Consider the following 15,971-nt stretch of genomic DNA (forward strand, 5'->3'; position numbering starts at 1 on the left):
TTTTTCATTCTTGACTAACCACTACCAGTGCTGAGATGATGAAAGTAAACTTCGCCCTTGGCTACGACATTCTAAGAACATGGCTTCTATGACTAGTGGGCGATTTTGTTAGGATAACGAAGTCATATGGGCGGTAAATCAGTCGTATGTAGTGGCTGAACCATGTTTTAACTTTAATTACTGTATTTACTTCGACAGATGTAATCAAACTCCAAAACTGAGTAAAGAAATTGTACAGAATGTAGAAAAAGTTATCGAAGAAAACCACCAAGTTATTTTGTACTTCAGACAAATCTTACTATCATGATGATTTCAAACAAAAAACCTTTGATATCAAATTGTTTCGGGTCTCAATTAGTTCTGTTGTTATTTATTAATGAATTACCCAAAATATCTGCGAATGCTCTGATTTTCCCATATTTCTCTATAGTTTCAGTCCATACGTTGGTGACATAGGCCAAGAGATTCCTGGTTGATCTAAGTTCACAAAAGCCATATTAATAGTTACTGATGATGTTTGCAGGATCAATATTTGCTGGTAAACTACTTTCTATCTAACATTGGCAATTGTTGGGACTAAACTAAAGCAAACGGACGATAGTTATTAGGAACCGTCTTTTTCCTTTTTTTTTAGTATGTGTTGAACTCCAGCAAGTTTCCAATCTGCAAGGAAGACACTTCTTTTATATGATAAATAAGTTTGCACAGCGGGCTTGTTAGATCAGCTGCGCAATTCTTCAATACGATTAGGGGCGTTTCATCGGGGCCAGTGGCTTCATTGATGTTCAAATCTTTGAGAGAGATATTTGAAAATATTGGATCTTATATGTTAAAGAATCAACCTTTGAAATCGAATGGTTTGGTATTTCAATTAGTTTTATTGTTTTTTATAAAACTAATTTTCCTGAATATTTAATTTCAGTTCGTACAAATAATTTGTTTATGTTTTGATATTCCGTTACATAGAAAAATATTAAACTCGGTTTAGGTAGGTGGAGAATTTGAACACGCTGTATAACTCTCCATACCACTTTTATTGATGATATGATGGTGTCAAATTACAATGAAAGTCATAAACAAACATACGCCAGTTATATCTCTTATCTACTCGACATAAACTTTTAGAATTGATAAAATTGATAAGTAAATATCACGTTGAATTAAATTTATAATTTCCAACAAGTTTAGTGTCATTCATTTGTGTTTTTACAATTTCTGTAAAACATGGCTGGTGAGTTTTAGAAATATTTTTTTCGATATCTATTTACCAAATGTATTTTAGATTTATATTTTATATGTTTTAATTATTTATTTTCGTTATTCCATTTCACAAAAAATTTTGAACATAAAAAGTCCTACTTTATTAATCACTTTGGATATAAAATTCGTTTTTGTTGTTCTAAAAAATGTATTGATATTGTTTGTTATAATAATTTCGCTAAATGCCAATTATTCTCAGACTACGCCCCTTTTTCGAATCGTTAATAACAGGAGAGGATCTTAATTAAAACGATATACCAACTTTGGTGCAAGAGTCCTTCAATTTTAAAATTTAACTAGGACCCTATTGGCCAATTAAAAAAAGCTACAAAAAATATTACAATAAAACAAAATTTTATTAATAAAACTATATGATATCTATTTTTCTCTCTCTCCTCCTACATAAGATTATAAAAATATTTCAAAAAATCTCTATCATACACAAATAAAAATTTTTAATGTTTCAAAATATGGGACAGTCAAGTTTGTTTTGGCATCAACGTCTTATCCATCATCTAAAAAAATTCTAATGTTTCTGGACCAATGCGCCGGACAAGATGGATTTATCTCACTATCCAAGTTACCATCCCGTACATTTAATGACCATCAGTCTTGATTTTGAATCTTTTCCATCCAGTGTGGATTGATTGCATATTGTGAAAATAAACTAATAACATGCAGCCAAATACAATAATTCAACCTTCTATTATATTCACCATTATTCAAGCTTTAATGAGTGAAACCTACAATCATGAAATAAAATGTTATAATATAATCTTGTCAACAAATATTATTCCGTAGATTTATGTTTTTCATTTATTAAAATAAGTTTCATGGTGACTTTATTTCTTCCCAGGTCTACAGCTTTTCTTTTAAAACCTTAATGGACGTTAAAATGCACATATCCCGAAACCTACGTTGTATTTTCCTCTGGTCGATCTTTTTTTTATTTAAAAAGCAAGCACAAGAGGTAAAACTCTATTACACTCGAGTAGTTTGAGTTATGCATGCCGTGTGGAGAGGCCTGCGGATATTAATCTTGAACTTCTGTAGATTGTAGTCTTCAAGAAAGACCTGCCTTGGTTGCTGATTCCACAGGCTTGCACTTCTCCATGCGAACTCGGTGTTCATGAGCCACATCTGACTGTCAAATGGGTCTTGCAAATACAGCTCTAAGTGGGATTATGCTGGACAGCTCGGAAGAGAATTTGCCGTGGTAGTATCGGTAAAACAGAGTCAGGTCGGCGACTCAGTTGTCCAAGTTTCTATTATTTCATGTCCAGTGCCAGCCTTTTTTCTAAAAACAACACCGTGGGTCTTGTTGCAGTAAACTAACAAGACTTTCTCCACCCCACTCCAGAATGTTTTCAAGATCGGTATTGATGGAGGTAATCTGTTGCTGTCTACAGATTTAGGTGCTAGCCGAGTTTATTGGGGCGGTTGACTTGAACGAAGCTATAGATCGAGTTTGCAATTTTATCGAGTAGACCGTTGATATACAGGAGAAAGAGAGTAGGTGACAAAATGCATCCCTGAGGAACACCAGCGTATATCTCAAACTTTTCTTAGGTATGCCAATCGATAGTGTCCTGGATGGATCGATCTTTGAAAAAGCCACTGAGCCAGTCGATAAGTGAGGGCGACAAACCGTAAGATCTTAATTAGTTTACAAGGTTGGCATGCCAAATCGTCTGTAATCCTCTTTTATATGATAAGCTGGTGGCGTTTCATCGGGGGAAGTGGCTAAATTGATGTCCAAGCCTTTGAGAAGTTTTCCGTCTTCTCTCGATGTCGAAATTCTATTTCTAACTTTGATGAACCATCTCTAGGCAAGCATGGTGGTAGATTTTCTCGTGGATCAAAAATTGGAAACCCACCAAACGGCCCAATAAGTTCACCTTCTCTTTTGCGGTTGCTGTGATTGACCCATCTTCTCGAGTAAACGGTAAAATTTTTGACTTACAAAAACCTTGACTGGCCACTTGTGTTATAGATCAGGAAGATCTTGATCCATTTGGGCAATTGAGAAGTTTGTTTTTCAGTCTCTCATTATATCGTTCCTTCAAGTATGGTCTGCCTGCAGCTAGTTTTCGAGAAGATTTTGGGCACTAAGATTTGAACGCCATTTGCGATAAGCAACATTTCCGTTGTTGGCTACTCAAAAAAAGAAAATCCTCTGAGTTCGGATTTCTAGTTCACATGTGATGTATGTCCCGAGTGGTGTATACACAGTCGCGTCTTCTAGATAAGTGTCTTTTGTTAGAATCAGTTCTAAGATGCTAGCAAAGTCACCATCTGGCCTCTGATTGGTTTATTGATAAGTTGGGTCAGTCTGTGACTGTTGGCAAAATCTTCAGCGTGCCTCATCGTCAGTTCTGTTGGAAAAATTCTACCAGCTAACGTCATGAACATTAAAATCGCCGACGATAATAATGTCTGTATAGAAAGCAACAGAATTTTGTTGTTTTTGAGTCGTTTCTTTAAACCACATAAAATCGAATTTTGAAGGCTCGAAACTTTCTTCCCGCTAGAAAGATATGTCGTTCCTAATGAAGACGGTGAGTCCAAAGTTATATCTGGATCGGGTGGGTAAATTTTATCCAGGATATACAAGGTGAACCTTGGATGTTGTTGAATTTGCCTTCGTTTCTTCAAAAGCCAGAATGTGAAGTTTCCTCGACTGCAGATGTTGATATATAGAATTTATTTTCGTGTTAATACCTCGTATATTGAAGAAATCTACCTTGAAAATATTTTTGCTTGATAGACCCTCCGCCCGGAGATCCGGTTGTCAAAACTTAGATTCGTAATTCATATTATGATCTTCATGATGGACATGTGTCGCTAATGAACACATCTCAGGATATAATTTGCTATCGCTTTGTGAGAGGTTATTGATTGGTGAGTGACCAAAGTACTTTTTTTAACAATTTAAATAAGGAATTTTATGTGTATTATGAAGGACATAACACGAATTATGAATCTGCCAAAGTTTTAACAACTGGGGAAAACTAAAATAAAAAACATTGATTTTTAGAAACAAAATATATTGCCCAAAACGATCAATGCGTTAAAAAGGATTTCTCACTATATAATTGAAACACCTTAGTGAATCTACCTATCGAATTTAAGGTCTAATATCCTACAATTGAATTCAAAAACTTTTTACAACTTTCCCCAAAATAGACACATAAATTACTCCATAATCTATAAAGTTTATCGAGCTTAATATTAAACTCATGTTGTTTTTTAATAAAAAATTCTTTGAAATTTTGAAAAGATAAGATATTATTCTACTAAAATATGTGATTTTAAGAAATTTCATTCCATCAAAATTACTTGAGAATTATGTGATATATCATAGGGATAAAAATTAATCTTGTTTAATGTTTCTAAACAAAACATAAAAGTATTTATTCAATGATGTCATGAACTTTATCATTATCGTTTATGATAATTGTCTGTTTATTAACAATAAATTTTTTTTCTGAAAATCAATTAAAGCCTAATTCCATCACAAGATTTTGTTAGTATCTAATCAAAATTTTAAGGGGTATCCAGAAAATTGATGCCAAAGTTTTGGGAGCCAGGGTCAATATAATGTGAAATTCCAAAAAATTTTCGACATACGAAACTCCGCTATAGATATTTTTTCAAAAAATAATCGAGAAATATCGTCGATTTTTTTATCTTGAAGTGTCTATAATCGATATTTATTTTCGAGTATCAAATTTAATTTTTTTTCAAGATCTTCATAATATTTTACTACTAAACTAGTACTTTTGATGTCTGTATAAGATAATTACTGGTTTAAATAGAATTCAGTTTGAATTTTCACTTTCTAACATTGCTATAAACTTCATACTTTTAATAAATAAATAAAACTAAGGAATCTAAATGTGTGTTTATATTTTGATAAACGAATAATTTGAGTACTCGCACCTTGAAGTAAAAATATCGATAAATAAAATATCGATTTCTTTTGTTCTGCATAAATCGATATTGCTTAAAAATATCGATACGATATTCAACGATACATTTTTCATACTGTACTGTAAAGTCAAAAAATAATTAAAAATAAAAAATCAATTAACATCAGTAACTGATCTTTTAATCTAATTTTTGAATGTTAACAGTAATGTTCTCGTCTTGGTCACGAATATGTGATTTTTGATCATTTGATTTATTTGTAAACGACGCCTTTTTTCAGCTTACTATTGGGTTGATTGTCATGCTCGTGGGACGGTTCCATCAACAGCACTTCGTGGTGGCACTGACATTGATGGATCACAAATATTTGTAGGTAGAGCTTTTCATGAAGGGGATTGGATACCGGCTAAAGTAATTCCATCTAAAAATGTAGCTTATGTACCTTATAATGGCGGAGAGCATGCAAAATTTCGATATCAGGTAGATTAAATCAATATTTGTAAGATTTAAATATGGTTTTGGTTATTTAGTTCAAATTTGAGGGATGCTAATTAGTTTCATTTTTTTTTTAAATATTCATAAAATTATATGAAAAAAATAAAAAAAATTGTATCCCTTCTGTTGATGAACTTTTGAGATTTTTAGAAATAGAGAATTGCTATTTAAGTTTCGAGATATGTCAACACTGATTTGAATATGTCAAAAATGACATTACCATCAGACAGTTTGACATTTTTAATGGTGAATTCAATCCTGGTAGCACTTCGTTACAGGATGAATTTAGTGAAGGTCGTCCAAAATCGTCTGTTGTGCCAGAAAACATCGATAATAAAAAGTTACTGTGATTTGATTCCTTATAATTATTTTTCAATCAAATTAAATATTTTGGAAATAATTTTTTTATTGATTGTTTATTATTGAAATAATTTTCACACATCCCTTTCCATTTCCGCTATCACGTGAACATAGTGGACAAATCACGCGCGTCACGCCAATTCAGTTACTTGGAAAACAACAATGAGAATATGAAGCTACAAAACTGTTGGAAGGAAAAAATGATAAATATTAATATTCAAAAAAAATTTATTTACTCATGAAAATATCAATTTTATCTACAAACATTAATTTCATGAGTTATTATTATTATGATACTCATTTTACACTTCTAAAGTGAGATTGGAAATTTATTTCTAGATCAGCTTCGACTACAATTGGTACTTTTGTATATATACTAGCCAGCAAAAAATTGGGGTCACTTCCGAATCATTCAGAAACTTGACAGCTGTCCCCAGCTGCCATTCGATGTACTAGAGTACGACTTTGATGAAAAATGTACCTCCGCGCTTATTGCCTGTTATCTAGTTTACTTCTACTACTAACGATTGCAAAGTGTAGTGATTTATCAGGCCCATAATACCTTTAGATCCGATTGTTGTGGCAAGAATTGTTGCGCTGTTACAAGATGGTCGGGGGCAACGTGAAACTGCAATAATTGTTGGTGCTAGTCTTTGTGGTGTGCAAAGGGGGTACCAGCGCTTTCTGGAGAGTAGCCTGATCACTAGAAAACTCAATGAGATGACCGTTTTTTGCTATCCACAAGTTTGCGGAATAGGACAGCTACTGCGGTTTCACTGCGAAATTAGTTGGAAGAATTGAGAAATGTCAACGTTTGTGAATGGACCGTTAGAAGAAGACTTCATACTGCTGGACTGTCATGCAGAAGAATGGCTACAAATCTCCCGTTGCAACGCTAGCATCGGACTGCAAGATTGACATTTGCCAGAGATCTCGTTCGTTGGAATGATGATGACTGGAACTGAGTATTGTTCTCAGATGAGTCGCGTTTTTGCCTTACTGGGTCAGATGGACGTCGACAAGTGTGGAGAAGACCTGGGGAAAGATATGCTGAAGTTTGCACTGACGAGCGTCTTCCATTTGGTGGTGGGTCAGTTATGGTTTGGTCAGGAATCACGGCACAAGCTCGTCCAGAGTTGGTCTTTATAGAAAATGGTTCCCTAACCTCTCATAGGTACAATACGGAGGTGATAGAAGACCATGTTATGCCTTTCATGGTGACTATGGGGGAACGTGGCATTTTTATGCAAGGTGGTTTGACTGGCCAGTCCGCAGCCCCGACATGAATCCCATAGAATATGTCTGGGACGAGTTGGGACGACTAATCCGCAGACATACACCAGCACCAAGAACTGCCCTGGTGCTGAGAAGATTGCTGTTGCTGGAATGATGGGATAACATCGACCAGAATGTGATGCCGTGCCGACTTCAAGCAGTCGTCAATGCAAGAGGAGGGAATACACGTTATTAGTGTCAAATTTTTTAATTTTGTTCGTTCCATATCTTCCCTAACAACAAAATGTTGAATTTCGCCCAAAATTTTAATTTGTTGCTTTTTGAAAACGTAAAATTTCAAAGAACATGAAAATTTTAAGGTGACCTTAATTTTTTGCTCGTCAGTGTATTATAGCAGTCATTATTCAATACACAAATAGTACACCGAACCTCAAATAACAAACTGAACGATGAGACCTTTAGCATTTCCATGAGGCACACGTTTTGGCCACGCGCTGGATGCGGAATTCAGTGACGCATGTATCAATGTGCTGATTGGATCGTTCCGCAATAGTCGTGACGTACGTCCACTCCGCACCATCTGATTGAATTCTTAGTGGAATATTTATATTCCTTTAATATATTTTCTCTCTTTTTAACAGAATTCTAAATAGAACAGAGTAGTACTCAAAATTACTATTGGCATCATTTATAATGGAATCTTTTTCATTTTAGGTTTTATGTGAACAACGTTTCGATTGGGTACCTTCACAAAACGGTCACATTCCATTTGGAGCAGTAGAAGGTGGGAAAACGCGAGAGGGTGAACCACTATACATCGGTAGAGTTCATCATGCAGGATCTCATACTGTCGGAAAGGTTGGTACCTTTAATGAATTTTGAGTAAACAGCTTCGACAGTCGGGTGTCACAGTATGTTGATGGGATCATAAAATCTATACTCAAAGGTTCTCTCTCAACGTTTCTGTATCTCTTCTATTTTGATCATTTCATTTGAAAGCTCAGTTACTGTATCTCTCTATCATGTAGTTTAATTAATTAGGATGAAGATATAAAAGTTAAAGTTGGTACGACATTATTGTGGGACAGTTCTAAATATTTATCTCTATTTCAATTACCATCAATGAAAGCGGAACCTACGATATGATTTCCAACAATTCCTGTCCGAAATATTAACTTTTACGGGATTCTCATTCCCAACGAGGATTCTCATTAGACCAATAGCGGCAACAATACGTTGTCTCATCGTTGTCGTCTTGCATGAGCTCCTAAGCTGGTATAACGTTATAGAGATGCATTTAATTTTTCTTTGATATTCGTGAAATTGACCAGAATTATATGGATTTTCTCGAAACTTCTTACATGACCAAGGTTATGAAACTGTTTTTCTATTTCTCTCCATTTTCTCTTTGGGATATAGGCAGCAAATTTAAAATTTTTGTGAAATGAGCGAGTAACTTCCAATTGTGTCTTCTCTAAAATGTAGTATTATTTATGAAGAAAATTGATACATTAGTGAATGAGTTGGTATCATTAGGCACAAAATTACTGAACGGGTCAGCTCTGGATTAGTTGTGGTACTAATAACAAGAATTGATATACCACTAATCATTGCTTAGAAAAATTAGTATAAATGATGAAGTGATTAATAAATTGCAGTAAAGATGAAGACTTTCAATTATTTATGGAGAAGATTGATACATTAGTAAATGAGTTGGAATCATCAGACACAAAATTGAGCATTGGCAAGAAAAATTGGTAGATATGATGAAGTGATTCGCATTCAGAAAAAAAATCACAAGTATGTGACAGAATTGAGAGATTTTTCTCTACCTTTGGAAATAAGAATTGCTAATGGACAAAACTTCACTGTCTACAAAACAGGAAACAAAGTGTATGTATGAGAAAACTCCAATAGTCATAATCCTTATAATAAATGGTATTAAACGCAGCTTAATATCAAAGAATGAATTGATAAATAATGCTAAAAAATGAGCATAGAGATTAAAATCAAGGAAAATAACATATACCAAGATTCCTCTATTTTTATGGATCTACGACTCAATATAGAAATATGTGCTGTTCTTAAGAGAAATAAAACTGTAATCTTAGTTTTAAGTGATCTCATTTACTCACATGTGTCTGGACAAATAACAACCACAATTGGTGAAGGTTGCACATATAAAACTTTACTGGATGAAAACTTCCATTCTATTCATACCTCTTCAATGAAAAATCAATTAATAATTGTTGATAACTTATCGGAATAAAATAGAGCTATTGGAAGATGGATGTCAAAGAATAATATGTACAAGTCCAAGATTATTACCTTTATTTTAATAAAAGTTCTATAATCAACTTCACAATAGCTGCAAAAATGTATGGTAAAGATATGAGGCTTAAAATGTTGAGACCAAACTAGCTTCCAGTCCAAGAACTGTAGCAAAGGTGAAAGATTAAATAAATATTACTTTTATTGAACAAAAAAAGTTGTACAATCAACTTTAAATCATTTTTATGAGAAGGGTGAATTTATACTTTACCTAGTAGAAAGAAACTAGCTTCCAGTCCAAGAGTAATAACAAAAATGGAAGATTAAATAAATATTAGATACTGAATTAGCTACTTTTTTGGAAAATGAAAGTTCTATAATCAACTTCAAAATAAAGATATGATGCTTAAAATGTTGAAACCATTTGGATGTGAAGGGAGGATGTAGACTTTACCCAAAAGAAAGAAACTAGCTTCTAGTCCAAGAACTGTAGCAAAAGTGAAAGATTAAATAAATATTAGATACTGAATTAGCTACTTTTTTGGAAAATGAAAGTTCTATAATCAACTTCAAAATAAAGATATGATGCTTAAAATGTTGAAACCATTTGGATGTGAAGGGAGGATGTAGACTTTACCCAAAAGAAAGAAACTAGCTTCTAGTCCAAGAACTGTAGCAAAGGTGAAAGATTAAATAAATATTAGATACTGAATTAGCTACTTTTTTGGAAAATGAAAGTTCTATAATCAACTTCAAAATAAAGATATGATGCTTAAAATGTTGAAACCATTTGGATGTGAAGGGTGGATGTAGACTTTACCCAAAAGAAAGAAACTAGCTTCCAGTCCAAGAACTGTAGCAAAGGTGAAAGATTAAATAAATATTAGATATTGCATTAGCTACTTTTTTGGAAAATGAAAGTTCTATAATCAACTTCAAAATAAAGATATGATGCTTAAAATGTTGAAACCATTTGGATGTGAAGGGTGGATGTAGACTTTACCCAAAAGAAAGAAACTAGCTTCCAGTCCAAGAACTGTAGCAAAGGTGAAAGATTAAATAAATATTACTTTTATTGAACAAAAAAAGTTGTACAATCATCGTTAAATCATTTTTATGAGAAGGGTGAATTTATACTTTACCTAGGAGAAAGAAACTAGCTTCCAGTCCAAGAGTAATAACAAAAATGGAAGATTAAATAAATATTAGATACTGAATTAGCTACTTTTTTGGAAAATGAAAGTTCTATAATCAACTTCAAAATAAAGATATGATGCTTAAAATGTTGAAACCATTTGGATGTGAAGGGTGGATGTAGACTTTACCCAAAAGAAAGAAACTAGCTTCCAGTCCAAGAACTGTAGCAAAGGTGAAAGATTAAATAAATATTACTTTTATTGAACAAAAAAAGTTGTACAATCATCGTTAAATCATTTTTATGAGAAGGGTGAATTTATACTTTACCTAGGAGAAAGAAACTAGCTTCCAGTCCAAGAGTAATAACAAAAATGGAAGATTAAATAAATATTAGATACTGAATTAGCTACTTTTTTGGAAAATGAAAGTTCTATAATCAACTTCAAAATAAAGATATGATGCTTAAAATGTTGAAACCATTTGGATGTGAAGGGAGGATGTAGACTTTACCCAAAAGAAAGAAACTAGCTTCTAGTCCGAGAACTGTAGCAAAGGTGAAAGATTAAATAAATATTAGATACTGAATTAGCTACTTTTTTGGAAAATGAAAGTTCTATAATCAACTTCAAAATAAAGATATGATGCTTAAAATGTTGAAACCATTTGGATGTGAAGGGTGGATGTAGACTTTACCCAAAAGAAAGAAACTAGCTTCCAGTCCAAGAACTGTAGCAAAGGTGAAAGATTAAATAAATATTACTTTTATTGAACAAAAAAAGTTGTACAATCATCGTTAAATCATTTTTATGAGAAGGGTGAATTTATACTTTACCTAGGAGAAAGAAACTAGCTTCCAGTCCAAGAGTAATAACAAAAATGGAAGATTAAATAAATATTAGATACTGAATTAGCTACTTTTTTGGAAAATGAAAGTTCTATAATCAACTTCAAAATAAAGATATGATGCTTAAAATGTTGAAACCATTTGGATGTGAAGGGAGGATGTAGACTTTACCCAAAAGAAAGAAACTAGCTTCTAGTCCGAGAAGTGTTGCAAAGGTGAAAGATTAAATAAATATTAGATACTGAATTAGCTACTTTTTTGGAAAATGAAAGTTCTATAATCAACTTCAAAATAAAGATATGATGCTAAAAATGTTGAAACCATTTGGATGTGAAGGGAGGATGTAGACTTTACCCAAAAGAAAGAAACTAGCTTCTAGTCCAAGAACTGTAGCAAAAGTGAAAGATTAAATAAATATTAGATACTGAATTAGCTACTTTTTTGGAAAATGAAAGTTCTATAATCAACTTCAAAATAAAGATATGATGCTAAAAATGTTGAAACCATTTGGATGTGAAGGGAGGATGTAGACTTTACCCAAAAGAAAGAAACTAGCTTCTAGTCCAAGAACTGTAGCAAAGGTGAAAGATTAAATAAATATTAGATACTGAATTAGCTACTTTTTTGGAAAATGAAAGTTCTATAATCAACTTCAAAATAAAGATATGATGCTTAAAATGTTGAAACCATTTGGATGTGAAGGGAGGATGTAGACTTTACCCAAAAGAAAGAAACTAGCTTCCAGTCCAAGAACTGTAGCAAAGGTGAAAGATTAAATAAATATTAGATACTGAATTAGCTACTTTTTTGGAAAATGAAAGTTCTATAATCAACTTCAAAATAAAGATATGATGCTTAAAATGTTGAAACCATTTGGATGTGAAGGGAGGATGTAGACTTTACCCAAAAGAAAGAAACTAGCTTCCAGTCCAAGAACTGTAGCAAAGGTGAAAGATTAAATAAATATTACTTTTATTGAACAAAAAAGTTGTACAATCAACGTTAAATCATTTTTATGAGAAGGGTGAATTTATATTTTACCTAGGAGAAAGAAACTAGCTTCCAGTCTAAGAGTAATAACAAAAATGGAAGATTAAATAAATATTAGATACTGAATTAGCTACTTTTTTGGAAAATGAAAGTTCTATAATCAACTTCAAAATAAAGATATGATGCTTAAAATGTTGAAACCATTTGGATGTGAAGGGAGGATGTAGACTTTACCCAAAAGAAAGAAACTAGCTTCTAGTCCGAGAACTGTAGCAAAGGTGAAAGATTAAATAAATATTAGATACTGAATTAGCTACTTTTTTGGAAAATGAAAGTTCTATAATCAACTTCAAAATAAAGATATGATGCTTAAAATGTTGAAACCATTTGGATGTGAAGGGAGGATGTAGACTTTACCCAAAAGAAAGAAACTAGCTTCTAGTCCGAGAACTGTAGCAAAGGTGAAAGATTAAATAAATATTAGATACTGAATTAGCTACTTTTTTGGAAAATGAAAGTTCTATAATCAACTTCAAAATAAAGATATGATGCTTAAAATGTTGAAACCATTTGGATGTGAAGGGTGGATGTAGACTTTACCCAAAAGAAAGAAACTAGCTTCCAGTCCAAGAACTGTAGCAAAGGTGAAAGATTAAATAAATATTACTTTTATTGAACAAAAAAAGTTGTACAATCAACTTTAAATCATTTTTATGAGAAGGGTGAATTTATACTTTACCTAGGAGAAAGAAACTAGCTTCCAGTCCAAGAGTAATAACAAAAATGGAAGATTAAATAAATATTAGATACTGAATTAGCTACTTTTTTGGAAAATGAAAGTTCTATAATCAACTTCAAAATAAAGATATGATGCTTAAAATGTTGAAACCATTTGGATGTGAAGGGAGGATGTAGACTTTACCCAAAAGAAAGAAACTAGCTTCTAGTCCAAGAACTGTAGCAAAAGTGAAAGATTAAATAAATATTAGATACTGAATTAGCTACTTTTTTGGAAAATAAAAGTTCTATAATCAACTTCAAAATAAAGATACGATGCTTAAAATGTTGAAACCAATTGGATGTGAGGGTGGTTTTATACTTTACCCAGGAGAAAGAAACTAGCTTTCAGGCCAAGAGTGATAACAAAAGTGGAAAATAAATATTATATATCAATGGAAATAAAAGTAAAAATAATGGATAATAATTCATATAAAAATTTGATTGACATTATTCTTCGAAATATTATATCCATTTCTATTAAATCGATAAAATTTTATGGATTTTCCATGTCGTATTACTACTCATTATGTTTTATTATTTTTAGGTACACCCTAGCCATGGATGTTGTTATATTCCATTCGATGGAAAGGAACACGGGCACCGACATTACGAAATTTTAATTCTTAGATCTTAAAATAATCATAAAGTTTTTTCAAATGAAACTTTTTGCTACAAAATAATTTTGCTGCGGTATTTCTCGATATAATGTATTTACTGTAAAAGTTTAAAATTTCCAAATAAAGAAAAACATGTTTTTAATATTGATTGTTTCTATTGAAAAGTGTGTGTGAAAACAGTGCTTTTTGGTAAGTCTAATCATGTGTGTATACATTTTGATTGGAATTAAAAAATCCTCATTCTCAATATATTGTAAAGTGTAATGAAGAGTAAAAAAAATATGAAATTAGGAAGCGTAAGGTACAATGTAGATACTTTTGATGTCATAAGATTTTAATAAAGAAATTAAAAATTTATTGGAAAAATACCAAAAGTGTTTAAAATTTTTATCTGTTCAAAGAATGTTTTTAAGTTATCATTACGTGCCCACACTTTTAGTATTATTATAATAAATCTTTACTTCTTTATTACTAACTTCTGATGTCATGTGGAGAGGACTATATCCTAAAACGACATATTTTTTATGTCGATCGATATTTTCGAAATTTCTTCACATAACAGTAACTAAAACTCTTTTAAAGCACCAAATATCTTAAGAAGAATTTAATAGATGTTAAAAATGAAATAGTACACATCGAATAATTTCCTTGATTCATTTTAATAGCTGCACCAATTGCAAATAAATATTTTTGATTTTGGAGACAAATCAGTACACTCCAAAGCCCATAATTGATAAAATGGACTGAATGCATTTTTCTTTGAATTGTGAAGCGCTATAACCCGTTGCAATAAATCCAAGACCCATCCTCTTCGTTTTCATCATTCTATTGAAAGGACTCGCTTTCTTCTTTAGTGTCATCTTCAACTATTGCCCTGGCCTCTTCTGTGTTGCTTAAGATTTTACCTCGTCCATCAAGAGACCGTCTCGTTATTTTTTTCATTGTGAATATTAGTTAAACTGAAATTTTCACTAGACTTTCCTATAAACTGGCATTTTGAAACAATTACTTTTTGGTAACTATTTCTTCGAGTTGTCGCAATAAATAGTTCTTTAAATTTTTTAAAGCATCAACTTTCGATTTTTTCTAAATTGTTTGTTCTTGTTTTTTGTTTTTCAGTTCTTCAAGGTTCTGAATATATACTCAAAAAGTGTACTTCTTTGTTACATTCCTTTTTCTTTATTGGACTATCGTTTGAGGTGGTGGGTATATTTTTGAAAATCATACCTTTTTGACTTCTGTCTTGCATTCTCCATCATTATTGATCTGAAGTTCAGAAACGACTCCTGTTCAGTTTCTACTTCAACTTGATTGTCGTTTTCCTCTAACGGGTACCCTTTTTCAGCTTTTTCAGCTCAATATTAGTTGTGTCCACTGGTACAAAAAGATAACAGGAAAAAATTTTGGAATTAAATTCCTGTTTTAGCAAAAGCGGTCAATGCATTTTGGATTGTCGCTGCTTCACCATCTGATTTTGAAAAGACTCACTTGGTAAGCAGTAATAACATGGCCCAGGATGGTTTTTCAGCCATGTGGTACAGGCCTGTTTATAATATACCTTTAAAGATCTAAAAAAAACTCACATTCAGTGGTTGTATGCGATAGGTGCGGGGAAGCACATGAGAATTATGTTATTTTTTCTGCAAAAAGCAACAGCTACTAAGGATATGTGGCTTGGTTGACCATCAGGAAAAAACCATACTTTACTTTCCAGAGAGGGATTAGCATATTTGCAAAATTGCTTCAACCACTGAAGAACCAGTTCTAAGTCCATTCAACCAGACTCTTGACACAAATTCAATTTCCCGGGAAGTGCTTTATCAAAAAGTTCATCTTTAAAGAGTGTAGATGCTACAAACAACCGTTACTTGTTGGCCTCTTTCTGAGCTTGTCGGAGATTCGTCCGGTCGTTGCCAAAATTTTCTGAAGTTTGTAAAGACAGTTTCCAAGTTATTAAGTCAGAAAGGTTTTAAGGGTTGTCGAGTGTTTAAAATGCCAGTTAATAATGTAGATGTTTATATACAAAATTAACGAACTAAAAGATTATCCAA

At 32.4% G+C, this 15,971-nt stretch overlaps 1 protein-coding gene across 1 annotated transcript; it reads left to right on the top strand.

The window, feature by feature from the left end:
- Window positions 1–1,010: 1,010 nt before the first annotated feature.
- Window positions 1,011–14,064, top strand: LOC130902340 (natterin-4-like). The gene is made up of 4 exons (XM_057814417.1): window positions 1,011–1,231; window positions 5,471–5,670; window positions 7,996–8,139; window positions 13,848–14,064. Exons 1-4 carry the CDS (start codon window positions 1,225–1,227, stop codon window positions 13,935–13,937), a joined length of 441 nt encoding a protein of 146 aa, XP_057670400.1. The 5' UTR covers window positions 1,011–1,224; the 3' UTR covers window positions 13,938–14,064.
- The last annotated feature ends 1,907 nt before the right edge of the window (window positions 14,065–15,971 follow it).

This window comes from Diorhabda carinulata, chromosome X (genome assembly GCF_026250575.1).
Source record: "Diorhabda carinulata isolate Delta chromosome X, icDioCari1.1, whole genome shotgun sequence".
NCBI lineage: Eukaryota > Metazoa > Arthropoda > Insecta > Coleoptera > Chrysomelidae > Diorhabda > Diorhabda carinulata.